At 40.6% G+C, this 22,483-nt stretch overlaps 1 protein-coding gene across 1 annotated transcript; it reads right to left on the minus strand.

Moving 5' to 3' along the window:
• Positions 1-768: 768 nt before the first annotated feature.
• On the minus strand, positions 769-20,555 carry ncaph (non-SMC condensin I complex, subunit H). Its single transcript, XM_080738136.1, has 18 exons — positions 20,428-20,555; positions 18,701-18,955; positions 17,327-17,417; positions 16,840-16,932; positions 15,350-15,467; positions 14,681-14,820; positions 13,885-14,074; positions 12,207-12,289; positions 10,426-10,616; positions 8,602-8,747; positions 8,163-8,269; positions 7,312-7,437; positions 4,418-4,534; positions 4,140-4,283; positions 3,302-3,412; positions 3,036-3,112; positions 1,106-1,181; positions 769-954 (listed from the first exon to the last, which is right to left on the minus strand). The coding sequence occupies exons 2-18, from the start codon at positions 18,922-18,924 to the stop codon at positions 895-897; spliced, it is 2,094 nt and encodes a 697-aa protein (XP_080594262.1). The 5' UTR covers positions 18,925-18,955; positions 20,428-20,555; the 3' UTR covers positions 769-894.
• Between the last annotated feature and the right edge of the window lie 1,928 nt (positions 20,556-22,483).

Consider the following 22,483-nt stretch of genomic DNA (forward strand, 5'->3'; position numbering starts at 1 on the left):
AGTCTTAAAATGTAATGGTCATACAACAGTGTCTCCTCCTAAATATTCTGTCTGATCTTTATTGATCTGTTGAGCAACACTTTCATATGGCAAAGTATGAATTAGGCTATAAACATCACACCATCATTAGGCACCTTTATTGATATATTAACGTAGATTAACGTAACCAAAACACAAAGAAAAGGAAAACTATTAAAGAAACTAAAAGCGACAAGGTACCACATGACAGTTTTATAACAACATCTCTGAATAACTTTGAACAGTAAAGTGTGTAATTCTTCATTACAAGCTAAAGAGCTGCGTGGCTTTGACATAAACGCGTGTTTCCTAAACCCACCAGGCTTGAGTTAAGACCCGCCTCGCAGAAACGCGAGGACTTTCAGGAGTGGCTGAAATCCTTGCCGGACACATGTAGGGTGGATAAAGTCTGACCTAGTAAAGGCATGAAGACAATCTTAAAACTTGTACTGAGAAAAGCCTGTCACTAATTTGTCACTACAGTGCACAAAATAAACTGTGCCAAAAAACGTAACTTTGTTAAAGAGAAAAACATACTGAGAAAGCTATTAATTTGTCACTTCTGTGCTCAAAATAAAAACGTACTGATTATCAGTTAAATTATTATAGTTTGGATATGGCTTTGGGCGTATTATGCTGCGTGTATTATTGTAATGGATCGGTAGGTAGTAGGAACGCTTTGCAGTTTGCACTTGAGCGAGCAGCACAAACGTTCATACGAACTGTCATACTTAAGATTATTGAGAGGGGCATTTCCGCGAGGCGGGTCTTAACTCAAGCCTGGTGGGTTTAGGAAACACGCGACAAACAGTAGAGGAGACACAATTCCAGATAGAATAGCAACTAAAACCAATTCATCCAGTCTTCCATTGTCCCTCAGTGGCCTTGTTTGATGATTATATCAGTCATGTCATCAACCTTCTCCAGCTCCAAATTCTGAAGGAAAAGATCATAAAAAGTAATGTCAGGTTCCCTAACATGGAAACCAGTAATTCACAATATAATAGAAATGTTATCTGATTAATTCTGAACAGCGACTTTCAACTTTTCTCACTTTATACAGTTATACATAGTGAACACAGCTTACCTTTTCATTGGCAAGGTGCAACAAAGCCACAAAGGCCAATGGAACGGAAAGGTTTTGAGCCATCGAGGAGGGCAAGCTGGAAAAACATGGAAACAGAGAGAGGATGGGAGTTAAGAAACAAGACATAATCCGTGTATCAAAAAAGCATCTTGGGTAAGGCAAGACCCGCCCACGGAAGCTTGTGATTGGCTGAACCGGAGGTTCAGCCAATGCATATTAGAGCCTAATATTATACGGTAATTATTGGATTATTGTTAACTTCTGATTGTACAACCTGAAGCGTTTACCACCAACCTAGAGATAGAGCACATCCATTCATACAAAACGTGGTCAGATATTTAGCCGAAGCATAAAATAGGGCTAAAGTGGTTAAGGACGTAGAGATGCCAGAAGTGTTAATGCTTGGTTCACAGCAGGGCCTACGGTAAATTGTTCACAGCAGAGCCTAAATGAAATGTGTCTAGCAATAACAAATAAAATTGCTTTTCATCGCTTCCTTAATGTTATATTTACTGTATATGTACTGTATATAAGAGTGTTGAAGATTCTTCCTTCATTTCCTAGACCTGCGGAGACCCTGATCTCACCAAACAGTGGAGATGTGAGTATGTGCCCATAGGTAATGTAGAGCTTAAGACCCCCATCTTTGAAACTAAGCCCTTCTGGCAAAGGATCAAAGACTACCAATGCCTTCTTCGGTCATCAGCCTCCCCAAGCTGTCTTCCTCCTAGGTTTTCTATCAATTAAAACAAATGAAAACCTACAAGGAGAAAGCAACTGCTTTGCCTTAAGTTACATTATTTATTTTAAATGGAGGTATCATCAATAAATCTGGTATAAAACAGATTTATATTGACTGCACTCCACATTTCTTATTTGTGAGCTTGTAGATGGGCTATTTTCACTAATATGTTTTAAAATATTAATAAAAAACATGCATATCGTTGCTGTCGGGTGGAAACCTTGTATGTCCAAAATGTAACTATGCAACGCACAGATTTTGCTATGCAGTATGGAGCATTGGTATAGCAAATCATTCTGACTCCACTCAGGGTTCACACACATTTCTACCAATGAATTTCCAAAACATTTCCAAAATATTTAAGCCAATTTCCAGGATATAACAATAATTCAGCGCACAAAAAAAAAGAAAATAGCAAAAATAAAGCGTGCACGCTGCGAATGGGCTGTGGCGTGCATGCGGATCATGCACGATGGACACGCACGTGCCCACGTCAAAAGGTTAGAAAATCGTGGCAGGTCGATTTATGGTGGCAGTAAATCAAAAATCACACTCGTGTGAACTGAGCGGTGGTGTGTGTGTGTGTGTGTGTGTGCCCCCTGTGTGTGTGTGTGTGTGTGTGTGTGTGTGTGTGCCCCCTGTGTGTGTTTGTGTGTGAGTGTGCCTGGCCTATGCTTGGCCTATCCTGAACAACAGCGCCCCTCCCTTAACATGTGTGGTCAAAAAAGGTTACTGCATGCAGGCTACATACCCGGAGACAGACAGACAAACAGACAAACAGACAGACAGACCCACACACACGGCCACGTATAGGAGCGTTGTGACCACCGCTCAAAAACCAAAAACAATGAATAGCTATTTTTTCCAGGACGTTCCAGGGCCCTTCATCAATTCCAAAACTTTTCCAGTACTGGAAAAATATTTTTCTAATTTCAAAATATCTCCAGGAATTTTCATGACCGTGGGAACCCTGTCCACTTGATGAATTTGGGGTCAACTAAAACCCACAGATAAATTATTATTATGTCTTGACATGAGGATGACCTAGAGAGACTTTCCCAGCATACCCTCTGATGAAACTTTCTTGTTTGGAGCTATGATTTTCAACACTACATGATTTATCTTCAATGAAAGATGTCATTATTATATAATGATGCACACTCAAGTCAACCACAATGATGCCACTACCTTTGAAGCAGAGAGTTTGTAGTCTCACTGAAGAGTTTCTGTCCAGGCACCTCTGGTGCCTCTCCTTTCTCTGCCTCCTACAGAGATCACAGTGAGGCGAACACAATGGAATGAGGGCAGACAGACAGACAGACCGACAGACAGACTCATAACAAGCATACATCATATCAACACAATTTACAATAGAAAGTCAGGCATTTCAGACACTGACTTACAAAGTGCAACACAGACATATTGGCAGCAATACTAAAGACCAACAAACGCACCTCTGTAGGTTTTTCTGGGTTCTCAGTGAGAAGTGTCCACATAGAGTTCTTGAGTCTCTTCATGTCCATTTTCTTGGCGGTCTTGGCATAGTTGATCTCAATCTTATTGACCTAAAGAAGCAAGCACAGCTAGACATTAAGCACACTGCAAGCCAATTCATTGAATTCCATTAATCAATAGTGTACCAAGTGTACCTTCTTAACTGGTCGTTTGAATATGCTTGGTTTTACTGTCTGATGACCCTTCACATTTTTGTTACTTGGAATTTAAGTATTTACTGTATATTATGCACCAAAAATGGCCACATACTGATGAGCAACAGAGCAATTGTTTCATACTTTGAACTTTCACAAGGCTGACACCATTGATTTCACAAGGCTGACATGTTGAGAATAGCAATGAGGTGTGTTGTAATTCTCATGACCATACACAGTAGAAGGGGACAGACTCGGCAGGCATGGGACAATATGAACATTTTATGTCACAATTATCCTGGTCAAAATAATTGTGATTCACAAAGAGGTGGTTAGTGTGGCCCTGGCTGTTGCAGGTCTGATTCAAGGCCAGGATAGCATTGTGTCGATGTGTGTCCCTGAGCAAGACTCCTAATTGCTCCCAGAGCGCGGTAGAATGGCGCACACTGCTCCTACTCCTAGTAGTTTTAGAATGGGTACATTTTTATTTGTATGATAAAATATCTAATCTTATATCCTCCATCCCAAGACTCCTGTCACATGACCCCCGTACAATTGTCGCCTCGAATGGATTCTTCTTCTTCTTCCCTTCTGTCTGCGCCCTCCCTAATAATAATAAACAAAAAGAAAAAAAAAAGCTCACCCTGTGTGGCTCAGGGACCAAGTTGTCCTCTCCATAGGTGGAGAGTCCTTCTGGGTCTTGGGACGAGAAGGGCATGCTGCCGATAGGAGGCTGCGTGTCATCTGAACCAGCAAATGCTTCTCCTTCATCATCGCTGTCTCCACCCTTAACAAAGAAGTTGAACATTTGTGAAGGTGGGTTAGACCATTTATTATAATTGACCAGCACCTTTCAGCTCATCTACAGCTGGGTGTTCTAGTCAGTGGTTTGAGTGCTAAGTGTCAAATAAAAAAACAGACCTGCAGACCAGGGCAGAAGTTGGCTGTATCGTTGGCATTGTTATAGTCGTAGTCTCCAATACCTTCTCCAAGCTCTCCAGACAAACGTTTTGTGGATTCTTGAGAATCTTGAGACAACTATAATAAAACAGGATATAATACTTAACAATGACATCAGTATCAACCCTTATTTGCTGCATGCCATTATAGGCGACAAATTTAAAAAATAGCATTGTCTTCCATGTAAAGATAGCTATGAATAGATTCATAGTACACATTTGCTGCTTCACAAGGACTAGGTTGTATTAACTATGAGATTCAATGAAATAAGCTTTTACATGCACACATTATCAATTGCCATAAAAATATCATTCTCCACAAGTTTCACTGTGGCATTTCCTAGTTGTACAGACTTAAGTTTCTGTTGACATACTTGACATGCATGAATTGTACAGAAAAAAACTGCCGTTCCCTGCTTCTGCCACACAGAAGGAAAGAATAAATTATGATAGCAAACAGTCTAATAATCCTGCAATGTCAACATTAATCCTACTTTTTTTTAATGTATACAGATCATTTACTTTATTACTCGATATAATCATTTTCTAATCCTGTAATTGCGACCGTAGGTCGCAGTTACTTGCACACTATCCAAACCTCCACCGGCTGTCCCTCCGTCACTCCCTCTGTCACACGTCACACGTCACACTTTTGCCCTGCTCATATCTCTGCAACCGTTGCCCCGATCCATGCCAGATTTTGCACACACACTCCTTGCCTGCCAAACTACAACCTCCAAGGACCCCCGGAGTTTCGGGGACCCCCAGGTCCCTGGGGGACCCCCAGGTGTAAAAAATTACCAAATGTGCAAAAATGACCAAATGACCACCCCAACGGGGCTGCTCACGGGGCATTCCCGGGGACCACCCACTCCTGGTGCTCCAGAACGGATGCAAAAGTGGTGGCGCCCCCAGTGGAGGACCCCCTGCCACTGCAGCTCACATAAAATGCCGTAACTCGGGCTAGGAGCGACCGGGAGAGCCGGGGCCGGTACCTATTTGTCCGCCTTGGCGGCGAGGAGACCCCACCCCTCATTTCTCACATGGCCCTCTAGCGCCACCATGAGGCCGATTCAGATTTTGCCCTAAAATCACGAAAATCACTACACAGTATGTCTACACTCATGTCAACAACATGGATCAGGAAGATTTTGGAAAAACACATTTTTGCTCTATTTATGGAGATAAGCGACCAACGGTCGCTTATCTCCCGATTAGGGAGTCTTACTGGTATAATCATTTTCTATTCCTTATGTCGCCCATCCTCCACCTCTATGCACATTTTTTGACAAAACAATTTAATTGCGACCGTCAGGGAGCAGTTTACTATGAAAACCTCCACCGGCCGTCCGTCTGTCCGTCCGTCACACGTCACACGTGACCATCAACAAACGTCACACCTTTGTTGATGTTTAAATCGAAGAGTCTTGGTCAAATACTTCTGTTGGTTTCTGCACTGATCATTTATACAATTCAGCTGTGTTTGCTCGTGTCATCATGATGAGGTCATAAATCAGCCATGCCCAAATATAGATTTTACGGGTTTACATGCTTACTCAGTTATTCGTTATGTGAAAGTCCTATGACGTCTATGATTTCTGACATCATCATACATACATTCCCTTTTATGCCCATAAATGGAGATCCCCTCTGTAGAACCAGCCACTGACATCACTGTAATGTCAGGGGAACCAAATCCCTTTTATGCCCATATATGGAGATCCCTGTGATGCCAGGGGAACCAAATCCCTTTTATGCCCATATATGGAGATATGGAGATCCCCGTGTTGCCAGGGTAACCAAATCCATTTTATGCCCATATATGGAGATCCCTGTGATGCCAGGGGAACCAAATCCCTTTTACGCCCATATATGGAGATCCCTTATGTCATCAATATTAAGCCCATATCTGTGAATATCTTTGGGTACCAGATGTCTCCATATATGGTTAAATGGTCCGATGTACATCACTGGCCAGAAGACCAAGAAATGGTGCAACCTCGCCCTTTGCTTTTCTCCCTTAGGCATCTTACTGGTAGGTAGTTTAATGAGGAATGCAGTATGGTGGTAGGTAGGTAGTTATGGCCTTTGATGTAAGATTTTCACTTTCTAGGATAACTATATTTGCTATTCCCAGATGATGCCCTTTTAGGGTACCCCTCATGCCCATATATGGAGATCCCCAGGCTTTACTAATTAACATAAGTTTTATGCCCATATATGGAGATCATTGTCCCAATGTCATCAGATATATGGGCATAAATGGACACAGGCAAACTAGATGGGCTGTATGGATATCCAGATGTGTGATGTAAGTGTTTTATTCCAAATGTGGCACCCCACAGACATATTTCCAGAAACAAAATCCCTTTCATGCCCATATATGGAGATTTCTGATGTCATCAATCCCAGGCCCTGTAAAAAACATGGTTGCTATGGTAAACAGTTGGTTGCTAGGGTAAACAGTTGGTTGCTAGGGTAAGAAAACATGGTTGCTATGGTAAACAATTGGTTGCTAGGGTAAACAGTTGGTTGCTAGGGTAAAAAAAACATGGTTGCTGTGGTAAAAAGTTGGTTGCTAGGGTAAACAGTTGGTTGCTAAGGTAAAAAACATGGTTGCTATGGTAAACAGTTGGTTAGTAGGGTAAACCTTCAATGATTTTGACATCTTGTTACTAATCTGTCGGTAGATAATGCCGGTCTTATATAAGGGTCATTTGTGTACGGTGTGATGTCATACTGATGTCAGCAGTGTGACAGGAGATAAGCGACCAACGGTCGCTTATCTCCCGATTAGGGAGTCTTACTGGTCTCAATCCTAAATCTGAGCGGGCAAGTCAATGTGGATAGCCTTACCGTGCTGGAGGGTTTTAGGCTGAGCTGTGACAGTGTTTCTGGGGGGAACTGAAAGTCTGCTGGGAGCGTGGTCTTTTTACTGGACCTGGCAGTACTGAGGGCAGACTTGGTGTGAGTGGTGGCAGCCTTAAGGGACAAAGATTAAGACAGATTCAGTTCAGTGAACAGTATTCCACAGGGCACCTACAGTTTCTATTCCAATATTATGTAGGCATAAGTTAAGTCATTTATGGCATTTTATGGACCTTGTGGGTGTTCAATGACATATTCTGACAGTTCTTAGAATTATATTTTATAATTATAAAAAAATAGAGTATAAGAGAGAGAGAGAGAGAGATAAATACAAAACACTTGAAATGTCATGACATGCATATCCATCTTATTGGAAGTTACAAAATCGTCAGTAAACATAACTTCAGATAACACAGGCACAGACTAGGAAAGGCTCATTTACTGTGACCTGGGTTAGCTGCCTGCATCAAAAGGAGGAAAATAAATAAATAACTTGTCCCAAAATGATGATTAAGTGGTTGCTATAGTAATGGAACCAAAGATTTGACATTTTATTGTATATTGAGACTGCTCTGTGCTAAGGTCAAGTGTCAAAAGTAAACACAGGAAGTCTTCTGAGGACAACCTAAAGAGAGGCAAGTGGTACAGCCGATGTATGGCAGGAAAGTCCATTGCATTCTCAAAATATTAACCTTTTGGAGGAGGACATCATCATCTAGGAACAAAGATTTTTTGCAATCAAATCTACATAAGTCAGCTTTTTTTGTCTTTTAACGTGTAATATGCACCCACATGAAATGTTTCTGTATGATCGATAAAAAATAAATAAATAAGTTTACTCTGGTGGTTCGAAAGAAGGTGTCAAAGTCAACATCATCCTTGAAGTCTATTTCAAAGGTCTTCTTGGGCTTCCTTTTACGAGTCTCCTTGTCAGGCATATGATCGACTAGAATAAAAGGAAAGATACATTGAGTGATTCATCTGTATACATTCAGCACAGATGCCATAGGTAGAAAATGTGCACCTTTGCTCAATTCTTTTGACAATTCCGCTTTGCTTTAGAAGGGAATTGAGGGACACTTCTAAAGTAAAACAAAGAACTGCCAAAAAGATTGAGCATTAAAGTTGAAGCATATTTTGTTATTTGTAGCCATACACACACAACACATATAATAGTCCAATCAGACACAAATACACTAAGTACAGAGAAACATACAGGTAACTGACTAATATTTATTCTACATAATAAAAGTAGTATTAACCATGGAAGCCACTCACGCTTGTGCTTGGGTTTGAACTGCCAGTATCCAGGTCCTGCCCAGGTAGCCATGGTCCTGGGGCTGAAGTAGGAGTACTCCCTGGGCTGAGAGGACAGCTGCAGACACATGGTGGTGATGTCTCCCTCCCCGATGGGGATAACGTCCCTGCACCACCAAGGATGAACACTCAAGTCAGTATGATAGTGACGTAGAAATCCTACTAAATTTATGGACTTAATGACTAAAGCTCAGTTCACTTTGACACAGATCTAAAATGATACAAAAAGTTGTATTTACAGCGCTGTAACATTCACACATCAGACATGTTGCTTCAGCGAGGGAAAAAGATGGACTGACTTGCCCTCCCACTCACAGTTCATTATTAATTCGCTAAAACAAGACATCACTCTTTCTTCTCTCTCTGCAGAGCTCATTAAACGCCAAGAACTTTATCTCTCTCTCACATCCATAAAACAAAGGGGCCACTATGTGGCAACTATGACCTCCTTACCTATCCTCCCTCATCCCTACCAGCAGCTGTGTCTCAGGGTCATGAAACACATAGAAATCAAAGAATATACAGTAATAATATGTATAATTCACTTCATTAGCAACCCTAACCATCAAGATTACTAGGATGGTGTTTGAGGTGGATTCATGAATGATGATGTCTTCATAATACAGCTATAGTAATACATTTCAAAACACATAATATACCCTCCATTAATACATATCATATACAGTATACAGGAGTAAAATACACAAATTAGTTATTGACAGACCGGCATACTGTATTAGCCAGCCTATGAATAAACCTTTATGAAGAGCGCAGTCAAGTTGCCTTTGTATTTATTTCTTTGAGATGGATAATAGTGACAATAGGTTCTGACAATATCCAATGCCAAACCAACAGCATTCCAATATTAACTATCTAAATCACTATGCTAGACAGAACCCTATGCTCACAAGCCTCACAAGTCTCTTTGGGGTTGTTATCTCAAATGAACAAATGTGCAATCGATGCTGTCTAGTCAATAGAATGCTTGAAGGCCTGGTATCAGTGCTACAAGGGACTTAACACAGTGTAAACAGACGGACAAAAAAGGAACTGTGGACCTGTCCTGCACTCATTTGTGTTTTTGTATCACTGAATTTTACCATTGTACTTTCATTATTTCACTTTTAAGCTTTAATATCACTGTGCAAGTAAGCCAGGCACAGACAATAAATATTAATTCTCTCATTAATTCAGTATGTCTGAAAAAGAGGATTTTGCCCCAATCAGCATGTTTTAACAAATTAACCACCAGCTTTCTTACAGACCACAGGGAAACCAATTACCTTTCCCAAGACAAAGTTACTAATTAATTTCATAGTTTTCATAAGGAGGCCATCGAAAACCCCACTACTGTTCCCACTGTTGCACTGTACCTCAGCTGGTCTCACAGTCACCATGAATGAAATATCAGGCCTTTTAGAATAAGAACCCATGGCATTTTCCAGATGCGAATTCTTATTGTACCCAACAATTTTTCGCATGGTATTATTCATTATTATTTAAGATGCCATAATGATTAACACAAAATTCATCTTTACAGCAATAACCTGGGGCAGTAGTTGGGACTGGTCATATCTGCCCTTGCAATTTGTGATTATAGGAAACCTAAAAACCAAACCAAACTTTTAAGTTGTATTCATGTGTTCCAAATTTGTTCAATGCCAAAAACAATTCAATCATTATCCACAATTATTTGTGTCACAATTAATCGCCAACTTAAATTTGTAATGGTGACAGCCCTACTTTGAGCCACCTGGCCTCTACCAGACCCCCATCTGTACTCACCGGCCTTTGCGCTGGGCCTCGGCGCCCTCCTTGAACTCCTCCCCACCTTCTCCTGGTCCGTCCTCATACTCAGCATCAAAGTCTTGGCCAAAGTCCTGGCAGTCTTCCTCTTCTGCCTCTGGCTCAGGTTCTGCGTTGACGTCGAACACATGCTCACCCTGCTTCACCTTCTCCAGCAGCTGGCTCATGGTCTGCAAGGATCCACATTTGATTTCATCATGAAGCAGTATGCAGGGGTTAAAGCCAAAAAAAATCCCAAGACTGAAATGTATTTTCAGAACATGTCCCAATATGTGATTTTAGAAACATGGCGTGCTCAGCACACACCAATATTTAGGGTGTTTCCCTGAAGTCCTTCACTGAATGTGTGTGTGCCAATCCATGCTTCATTTTATAGAAGTATCTTCTGAAGTTGTTCTTTCTATTCTATTGCTAGTCTAGACAATTCAAATACTCATATCTTGAAATTATAACTGCTTTTTAATTTGGAGATCACTTGACTAGCGTTTTGACGGCCATCGCTACATCTCTCCATTTTTTTATACATTTTTTGATCTCAGAAACAGTCCCTATGGAATCCTCAAGACTGAAATCAGTCCCCAGGACTGAGAACTTTAACCCCTGAGTATGATCTGCAGTTGCATGTTTCACTATGCAAGTAGTCCTATCCTCTTTTAGGGTTTTCAAATGTCACTGTGCCAAACCAAGTGTTTTGCATGAACCTTCAATATAAAATCTGATTATGTTAGTCATGTGCAATAAAAGGATATGGAAATGTTATGATTGAATGCAAAAGACAATGTAGCAATACAGTAAACGGCACATTTACATATTACAAAGCAATATACACACGCATCAATGCGTATCCTTTACTTACAATACACCAACACACTAATGCACACAGGGCACAGGTAAAAATACGAGGTTGCAAACCACCATTGGCCAAACAATACAGTAGGTGCTGAAAATCATCCAGATAAAATCCAACTGGTAGCAGAGTAGGATAGACAAAGAATATTCTATATCCAATCCAATTTTGAATATAAAAAATGAAGTTAAACGCCCTCCTTTGCCGTCTGCAGACAGTTAACCTTGGCTGTACTGAATGCACATGAGAATTACATATCATTACTTTAATTCAAGATGATGTAGATCAGGGTGAAACAGGCAATCCATTTGGTAATGATAGCAGACAAGGTCACAACCACTTGACCGAAGAAAGAGATATAAAAACTCAATTTGGAATTGTCCCTCAGGGTAAAACTTCTTTGTCACATTGAGTACTTCAATAATTAATTTTACAGAAAAAACATTACAAAAGAGTATGCTATACCAAGTCTGACTGACTAGATTGGTTTGATTATAACAATTTCCCAGAGCGTCGCTCGGAGCAATGTCCAGTCTCAATAATCTTCAAAACGTAATAGCCTAGCCTGGGCTTTTATTTAAACAATTATATTACCTAATCTTAATAAAAAGAGCCTATAAAATAAGATGTTAAGTATGAATAATTAATTTATCTCTCACAAGAACGCATTTCTCAGCACCACCCACAGCACAGAGAAATGTATATAAATTAAGTTTTAGGGCATAGAATATTTTACATTATTTTGTAAAGAATATTCAAGCACCATTTTGACCAATTTTGTTCTCGTGTTTCTGCACAACACCTCCACTAAATTATAGTTTGTGTCGATAAAGAAAAACATACAGGTGGATAAACAGTAACACCACCCACCCTACCCCAACAATACTGTATATTTCGGACTACTTTGTCTCACCTGATCAGGGTTCCAACTGGTGAAGGAGAAGTCTTTCAGAGAAGGACAGATAGCGTTCCTCTCCTGGGAGCGCTGAAGACCACCTGACAGAAACACAGTGAACAGTGAACTCTCAATTGTTTAGGTGTGTGTACACCGTAAAGTGAATTATATATTATTATATTTGATTGCTATGTGTTGCATGACCCTGAGACACAGCTGCTGGTAGGGATGAGGGAGGATAGGTAAGGAGGTCATAGTTGCCACATAGTGACCCCTTTGTTTTATGGCTGCGAGAATGATGTTTTGTTTTAGCGAATTAATAATGAACTGTGAGAGGGAGGGCAAGTGAGTCCATCTTTTTGCCTTGCTGAGGCAACATGTCTGATGTGTGAATGTTACAGCACTGTAAATAAGCTTTTGAGAGTTTTCAATTCCGCTAGGCTTTAGTCATAAAGTAGGATTTCTATGTCAACCGGTATGTACAGTATATAGTACATTGCTTGTCAAAAGGTGTCAGGATGTGTCTTAACTCAGGGTAAACAAGAAGATTTTGCTCCTTGTAGCACAGGTCTCTGCCAGGCCAGGTAGAAGTCAATCTTAATCAATCAGGATGGAATATGAAAAATTGGTCCGTCTTAATGACATGACAATGGAGATAACGTGCCAATTTGAGCGATGCTCTGCCTCCTAGTGGCGCTATAACAGGCCGATATGTAGTTTCACAGCAATTAGCCTGTAGCTATGCCCCTCCCAAAAAGCTTTTGTCCAATGCTAGCTTAGAATAACTTCCTGCTTGCCAAGGCTTTTTGGGAGGGGCATATTCTAAGCTAGCATCGGACAAAAGCTTTTTGGGAGGGGCATAGCTAGAGGCTAATTGGAAGCTGTGTTCATGATTTGAGGCATTTTGTTCACAAACTTTGGAAGCCTGTCTTATCCAATAAGGATGTTTGGATAAAATCTTAAGGAGCAATATAAAAAAATATGTTTTGGGTGGAGAATAGTTTTGGCTCCGCCTTCGGCCTGGCAGAGAATTAACACACTGTATTTAACTGTGGGTAGTGTTAAAATGGTGGATACAGCTTTCAAAAAAGGTCAGATAGATTACATTACATACCATCATTATTAACTCATATGCTGCCATTTAACAATACCTTCGTACTCTTTAACTGCCATTCGTCTCCATAGACTTCCATGTAATTCATAGTGCACGGATCATGCACACCCATGCCTAGATAATGCACCACGTGTGTCCACATTGCTCACAGCTTTCAAACAAAAAAATCCGAATGGAAATCCGTTCAGGCATTCATGAGATAGCAGCCATTATGTTTTACACTGTTGTGAGCTTGGAGGTCTGCTACCTGAGTTGTATGGGGGTTGTATGGGGGTTAAACAAGCAATTTCGCGATCGCTATCATGCCTACTAACGTTTTTGGGGTCCCAAAACATTTTTTGAAAAAAAAAATTTTTTGAATTTTTTTTTTTTTTTTTTTTTCCAAAATGGCGGAAATTCTCGGGTTCCTCGGGCGTGGCAGGGAGGGACATCGCGAAATTCTCGGGTTCCTCGGGTTTGGCAGGGTATGAGTTAAGAAACCGATCTGTAACAAAGTACTAAACAACGGATGCAAACACAGATATAAAAAGAAGACACTCCACTAGTGGTTCTTCGGTCATTGTAATGTGAGAGGAACTTTACATGTGAAGGGTGATGCGGGGACGCGCTGCAGGGGCGGGGCGCTGTAGGTAGACGTGGACTGCAGTAAGGTCATGTCGGAGGGGAAGAGAAGCTCGCACCGGCAGTTCTCACTGAAGAGCACCGACAGGAAGACGCCCGCCGTGCTGCTCTCGTCGAAGGAGGACGCCATGCGGTGGAACATGGGGTCCACCTGGGGGGCAGGAGGTCAAACCAATGGAATGAGCAAAGATGAGCATTCATGACCTTTTAAGCACATTCATGGTTATTCATGCCACGTTTAAGGATGGGACGATAGTACACGATACTCGATATTATCGTTTATCGTGATAAAAAACACCCACGATAATCGTATCGTGGAGATTTAATTTATCGTGATATTGTCCTCCGTCATGCACTGGGATCAATTCACCTTTTATTTGCCGAGCTGCATATCCGGTACCATTTAAACTTTCTACAATTGGTAAAAGGTACTTATAATATACATACTTGATACTGTCTTTTTTACACTCTATCAAATGTCTTTTCCAAAAAATAGCCGATCTACAAGCTCACAACGCGTCACAGCGTGACGCGTTGTGAGCTTGTAGATCTGCTATTTTTTGGCAAATATTCCGCCCCAGGATAATGGATTTTGATTATCGTGATAATATCGTAAATCGCGATTTCTTTTGTCACAATAATCGTGATATGAAATTTTCATATCATCCCATCCCTAGCCACGTCAAGGAAAACTAAGGGTTGCCAGAATGACAGAAGAGGATGTCTTCTTCGGTACGTGATGGCCATGATACTCTACCTCACACTTTCTCTCAGACTCGGCGCTGTTGATGTTGCTGAGATTCTGTTCTACAGTCTTCTTGGGGGGCCTTTTTTTCTTGACCTGCTTGACAGCCAGTTCTCCACTGCCATCCATATCTTCCCCCTCATGACCAGGCTCTGAAACACGCACATAAGGAAAAAGATTATCAGTGTCTGTACTGCAGGTCTTGCGTGTTTTTGACTGGCGGCCCCTGAAGTATTGTCTTGTGACTCGCGACCACTCCTACTTAACAGCATACACATACTACTGAACAAACAAGCATGTCTATAATACATAAAACTAAAAACAGTCACTTTAATCTTTCACACCAACACTTTATTTCTGAACATAAACAGTAATAGGTTGGCTTTAATATTGTTTAATATTTCTTTCTCACAAATGCACACTTTTGTCGATGACAACAAACAAACAAAAAAACAAAAGATTATTTGGGACAAAATATAAATCTTATTTGAATTACATGGGTGGGCCTGCTTGCTATACAAGCTGGATTCTTGGCCTAACCAAACTAAAACACATACACATCTACAGTATACCTGCATCCTCCTGTTTTTCCATGCATATTGATTTGACACAGTGAAATCATCTCAACTAATAAGAGGCTGTGGACACATTGATTGGACAGTAGCTGGATTGCTTTCTCACCCTCTCCAGGCTTTGTTTCTGCGCCAAGCCCACCCAGCACTCTGTAGGCATCGGCATGCACAGCATCCACTCTGACAGCATAAATCTTTGTACTGGCATCCAAAGTGCCGGCTGCCACCTGGATGATCACAGGCAGAAAAATATTTCAGAGACGGGCAACTCAACAAATACAAAGGGCATTTGTCCATGATATAGTGCACCACTTTACACATCAGCCATGATTTATAAGGTGCAATACTAAACCCATGGATTAAAGCAAAAATCTCACAACTGGAAAATGTTTGTATAACCATGTCCTAATGTGTGATTTGTAGTGAGAATGGAGCCTCTTCCCACATTAGCGATGATTGCTAAACAATTAACACGATATGTAAAATGAGGATGTTTTAGTAATATTGTTCCTGCTGCTTTACATACTGCAAACCAGGTGAATAAACCACAGCTTGAGGCTTTAACCTTTGTTTTTAAATGGAATATCCGAGACGATTAAGATTTATTTTTTATATATATAATTTTATCCTACGATTTTGCAACCCATTTTTCACCTGGTGCCAATTATCTAATGTTATCCTGGGCGCTACACTCCCTCTGCCAACCTGGGGAAAGCAACGGACCGACCTCATGCTTCCTTCTATGCATGAGGAGTCCAAGCCGCTTCTCTTCACCTGACAGGGGGGAGTTTCCCCAGCTGGACGTAGCGCGTGGAAGGAAGTTCAAGGAACACGTTATTCCAACCAGTTCCTTTCCCCTCCATCACACGCCCCGGCTGGCCAGGGGGAGGCAGTATAGAGACCAGGATTACTGCATGTTTTTGTGAGGGTACATTTTTACACCGTGCCCCCTACAAAATGCTTTTGAACGTATTGCTGGTTTGACAACTTCAAAAGCTCTAGATCTTACCGCATTAAAACTTAGTCTACAAAATGAATGCCATCTAAATCAGTAGTTTTCGTAACGTTTTCGTGCCAAGGGATTTGTTAATAAATGCAAAATGATTCAACATTTTTCAAACACTTTCAAAAATAGCAAAAAAGCCAATGCCAAAATCTAAAACGACATGGATGCTTTCCTGGTTTTGATGGGTTGATATAGCTAATCTATAAGCTCTCAATGCATCTGCGACACATTGAGAGCTTGTATTTTCACTGCGAAACATGCTTTCATAGAAGACATGCTCGCTTCTATGGAATCCAAATGACTGAGATCAGTCGTGGCGACTGAGAACTTTATTCCATGTAAACCTTTTAGTTAAGAAAGCTACAATAGACAGTAGTATTGAATTCTGATCATGATTGTCTGAAAGATAAATGTAATTATTGACCAGTGGCTAAACTTGATCTTCCAAACATTTGACTCTGATACAATAATGATATATTTGATTTAAGTAAATAAACCGGCTGAGATCTTTAAGCAGGTAATGCCCTGCACAAAATGCACTTTCTTTGTGCCCCAAGGATGTTACAATGATAAAAAAAAAATACGGTTCATACCTTAAAGTTTGTGAGCTCAGAATCCTTCTGCTTCAGAATGTCAGCCATATAATCAATCAGATGGAGACCAAAGGCATTCTTAGTGGTGATTTTCTGCAGCAAAAATAAAATAAAACATTTACATTTTCAAATGTGTATTTGCATTAGTGCAGTGTGAAAGTAGTCGTACACAAATCCCATTCTAGGGTGCTCAAATGAGGTTCAAACAGCAAAGATCCATTAGGATTTAAAGGTGTTTTTAAGCCTATGTGTTTTGTGAGGACTATCTTTCCTTGTTTTATCAATGCTACAATGCGTTTACAATAAGGCAAAATAAAGGCCTTTGGTTGTTTACTTTTCTAATCATATTCTATGTTTCTGCATGTTAAATATGATATACTTACATGATGAAATTGCATTCTGAGTCGATCTATTCTAAACTATTAGCTTTGTTTGTTTTTTAAATGCAATCTAAATGTATATGCACAACCACACAGTATGCACTTACATTCTCTGTAGAGAGCTTGATGCAGGTGGAGTAATGCTCTGAGATCTGAGCATTTGACAGCTTGGGCACAGCAGCGGGGGTCCCTGAGACACTGCATACACACAGACGTACAGAAATCAATACAGAAACATTTCAAGGAAGGCACAACACACTAATATTCTCTAATACTGTATATACCATTGATTTGTCCATTTGTAACTCCAAGTGTTTACAAATGGACCCATCTGTACACTCTCAGTATTACATTAACTTTGGTATTTTACTGTGCAGAGGTGTTGATTTTATGGGGACTGGGTTCTCATTTTAATAATAACAATAATAATAGCTTTAATTTATATAGAGCCTTTCATGAACTCAAGGATGCTTTACATAAAAACAATGAATAACCAACCAACAAACGAACAAACAAAACAAACAACTATTTGCCATAAGCCTGAGAGAATAGGTGTATTTCAAAGACAGCCTTAAAAGAGTCCAGTGTCTGTTGGAGCATGGCGATTCCCCATTGGGACTGGGAGAGAGTTCCACAGGGTGGGGGCTGCCACACAGAAGGCTCGGCCCCCCAAGGTTTGCTTGGGAGATAGAGGGTAGGTGCAAGTCTGTGGACCAGAGGTTCCCTGACAGTGTACGTTTATGGAGGAGGTAGGGGTGGGCGATAGGGTGCTAAATATCGTTGCGATGATACAATGTCTCCATCCATGATAAGCCTTTTCAGAGATATCGTATATATCGTGATACAATGAAAATCCTGTTGAATTGTTAATACAGAGATTCATTCATTGCAGAATTAATTTAAACCTGCATTATGGTCTAAATCAGTAGTTCTCAAACTTTAAAATGTCAAGGTCTCGAGACCCTTAACTCTGACAGTTTACAAATGAAACCAAATGGACCCTTATCTTATGGGTCCATTTCGTTTCATTTGTATACTGCCAAAGTTACATACTTGTACGGTTCAATTTAGACCTCCCAAAAGGAACCCAGAGTCCCTAGACCCCTAAATGGTCTGTTAACACTTTTTCTTGTAGTTTTTGTTATTGTAGGTGGTTGTACTGTTAAGTAACTTGAAAAATAACCATAAAAAATAAAATGAAAAAGAATCGTGATAAGATCGTGTATCCAGTGGCGTGATATGGATTTTAGAAGTGTGGGTCCTCTAAATTCATGACGTCATGCGTGCACAGACTGCACACTGTTTTTATTGTTAATTAGTGTGCATATGAGGCGCGCGTGCGTGCAGCAAAATAAGTGTGGGCTCGCCGAGCCCAGGCCAGCCCATGGCATCTCACCCCTGCGTGTATTGTGTGATACAGCTTGGAAAAATATTGTAATATTGTATTTTTCCATATCACCCACCCCTAGGAGGAGGCCTACCTGTGAGCCGGAGACTCAGAGATGGAGGAGTCATTTGCGGATTGCAGGTCAATAACTTTGGACCTGCGTCTCTGACGTCTCTCCTGCTCGTCGTCATTGCCGGGGAAGGCAGCTAGGAGCGGAGTGCTGCAGGCTGCTGGGGACAGTCCCTTGTTACTCTTCAGAGACGTAGAGCTCCAGTTCTGTTGACGCACCCGGGACACGGGTGTCGTAGACGCACTCATCTTCTGGCGATAACAGCAACTCAGGTCTCACCTGAGTTATTGGAAATGCAACATTGTTAACACGTCATGTAGGAGTCTAGGTGCCCGGACCGCAGCAACTAGACACCGAAGTAGCCTTACAGCGCGTTGTGGGTTCGAGTCCTGATCCTGGCAGCTTTTGCTTAGTGTCACTTAGCACATATTAGCACATATACCTTTTTGGTATTTGGGAAGATGTCTTCCCAAATACAAAAAAGGTAACTAGTAGGGTCCCAAAAGTGTCACTTAGCATCTCTCTCCCCATTTCCTGCCAATCTACTATCCCAGGGGTCTTCAACAGGGGGTCCAGGGCCCCTAGGGGCTCCTCAGAGTTACTACATCACTCTATCACTCCAAATCTTTGAGTGATAGAACGTTTTTTTCTAATTGTTTATATTAACCACTTGAACCCTAGTGTTCATATTCTGAAAACTTTAGTACAAAATATCCGATCTACAAGCTCACAACACCTTGCAGACTAAGTACAGAGTGAAAGGTCAAGTTTATTAAGTGTTGACGGTTCAAGTGGTTAAATAACTGAAAACACAAACTGACATGAATCCAAAATACACTGATGACCGTGCTGTCAAATGATGAACTATATGGAATCTATGAAAAGGTTATGGGGGTCCGTCCCTGCTTCAGCTCTCTCTCAACTCAACTTGGCCTGAAAACGTTGAAGACCCCTGTACAGTCTATCCCATCAATAAAGCCATACCAAATACAAATAAATAAATAGTATACAAGTAAAAAATAAAATTAACATGCACTGTCAGTGTCGGTAAAACAATATAAGACATAAATGTACCCTACTTTAGTTCAACTTCTTTTGATTGATTGATTGAAGAATGTATTAGAAGTTTGCAATAGAAAAAAGTACAGTTTCATGACAGTACAAATCACTGGTACAAGGTCAACTAAAAGGAGATCCTAGAAAGCCGAGGCTTATTTCCACAGGAACCACACTTTAAGTATCTCATATAAAAAACTTCTTGCACTGTCAGTGTCGGTACAACAATATCAGACATAAATGTACCCTACTTTAGTTCAACTTCTTGTTTATCAGCATGGGATCAAGCCAATTCCAGCCTGCAACGCTACGTTCAGAGCCAGAGGATTTGTTTTGTCACTGACACTGTCAACAAATCCACTGAACGTAGTGTAGCAGGCTGGATCCCAGGCTTGTTTATACCTATATTTTATACAGTCTATCTATGGTTTATACCCATAATGACAGTAGAGCCAGCCGCAAATTGGGTATAAATTCGTCCGTGTAAGCGAAGAATAAGCAATTATAATGAAAACAATTAAAACCATTAATTGACGCATGGCATGAAGATAAGGGAACATGTAGCACGCACTGCACTGCAGCATTATTATCCCAAGTTAGCATTCGCATGTAGCTAGAGGTAGGCTAACTACAATAGCTAACGGCTAACAAAGCAAAGGCAGTAGAATTATTTTCCTTATATGAGCACAACGTACCTTATGATGTTTATAGTAAGATCGGTCGGTGTCAGATGCCTGTGAAAGTATAAGGAAGATATTTATACTGTCTGATCACTGATCACTAGCAGAGAGAGAAGAATTATTCCTCCTTCCTGTCTGTGTGTTGTTGCTCATCTTTTGAAAATAAGCGCCGAACGGTTTACGTGGTGAAGTGTTGCGTCATTACGTTCCACGCCCACCTAATGATTCAACCAGGCAGTGGTGGAAAAAGTATTCAAATGTTTAACTAAAGTCAAAAGTATAATCCTGTAATGTAGAAATACTCTGTTACAAGTAAAAGTCCGAAAAATATTATTATTATTATTTCTTCATGATTGTACTGAATGAGATATACAAAGAATATGTCTGAAAGTGGCCGCTAGGTGGCAATAAAAACCAGCCTGGCATTGCACTGACCGTTGAGTGTTACAGTAAGGGCACTGAACTGGGTAGAGTCCCATTTGATTAAATTAAAAACTTGGAACATATTCCATTTCTCATGGTCCCACTCTGCAGTAGGCCTACTCATTGACTTTCACTTGGCATTTACAGTGTAAAGTGCTTTAACACTTTGCTTTTACACTGGCACAAAAATCCTTTCACCTAGTCTCAGAGGTCCAGACAGAGTCAAGACCAGTAGACTACCATAGAACTTCTGTGGTAGGCCTATACAGTATGAGGACAAACAAACAACAAACTTTTTGTATTTTGACACAGATGATATATTGCTGCTTTGAAATAATTGGCCACACATTCTAAATAGGTCTACAAATTAAATGTGTGTATTTGAGCTGAAGTAACAGAGTGCTATTTATATTGAATACTTGATTGAATTGAATACTAAAGAATTAACACAAAAAGTCTTGGGGACTTGTTTCCATTGTGTTCTAGAGAAGAAGATATTTTTATTCTTGTATTTGTTACTGAGAATAAGGTTAGAAATAACTTTAGGATTACGCATATCTTTCTGAGGTTAAGATTAGGAATATTGTTAGGTTTTGGCACCATTTTACTGAGGTTAAGTTTAGGATTAGGAATAAGGTTAGGTTTAACCGTTTAGGCATATAGGTCTATAGTTTACAGAGGTAGGCTATGGATATTAAGGATCTCAATGGAAAATAACAAATAAGCCTGGCCTTACCCGAGTTTCCTTTTAGTTGACATTGTATCAGTGAACTGTACTGTCGTGAAACTGTACCTTTTCCTTTCCTAAACTTCTAATAAATACCTCAATCAATCAATCAAAAGGCATAAATCATCAGCCCAGGCGACTTTCTTTCTGACGACTCTTCTGGTATTCTTCCTGAACATAAGGGTTCCTGACTGATCCAGATTTCTGTTAGGGCCTACAGTCTGGTGTGAATACCTTTTGGTCTGTGCTGTGGTCTTGACTTGAACCCAGCCACACTGCATCTGAGAGGGCTCTTACACGGAGACGAATTTCTTATTACCAGGTAGTTTTTAGTAGTAAAACGGCCATTTTGACACACGGAGACGCGTTTTTATGACCTAATCCGACACTTTTTTGAATTCGGGTCTGAAAGTGGAAAAGTGCGTTTTCGCATCAAATACGCAGCTGTGTAATAAAGGAAATCGGCGAGGGAGAGTGCGATGATGTCATAACACCCCCTCCCCTGACTGAGCACTGTTTAATCTCACTAATGCATCCACAGAGAAGCTTCTCTTATATATATTGTTATGTTGTGAAACTGACAGAAACAGAGAGAGATTGCACAGTATTGTTTATTAGGGATCCCCATTATAATCCTCACCACAGTGAAGACTGTATAGCCTACTCTTCCTGGGGTAGAACACATAAACACACAAGGAATGCAGTGTATTGGTTAATTTGAAATTCATGCCCTGTGTTTATGCACTACTTGAAATACACAGTCATACACACACGCAAACACGCACACACTGCACACATGCACGCACACACACACACACACACACACACACACACACACACACACACACACACACACACACACACACACACACACACACACACACACACACACACACACACCACTGCTCACTTCAAACTTGG

This window comes from Nannobrachium achirus, assembly GCF_963921795.1.
Source record: "Nannobrachium achirus genome assembly, chromosome: 12".
In the NCBI taxonomy this organism is placed as follows: domain Eukaryota; kingdom Metazoa; phylum Chordata; class Actinopteri; order Myctophiformes; family Myctophidae; genus Nannobrachium; species Nannobrachium achirus.

Excerpts from the sequence above, each read along its gene's own strand:
- ncaph (XM_080738136.1), bottom strand. The coding sequence starts at position 18,924 with ATGAGTGCGTCTACGACACCCGTGTCCCGGGTGCGTCAACAGAACTGG. Across the intron at positions 14,075-14,680 it reads AGTCTGAGAGAAAGTGTGAG|GTGGACCCCATGTTCCACCG; the intron begins GTAGAGTATCAT and ends CCTGCCCCCCAG. Across the intron at positions 8,748-10,425 it reads GAGGCCCAGCGCAAAGGCCG|GGACGTTATCCCCATCGGGG; the intron begins GTGAGTACAGAT and ends TTGGTGGTGCAG.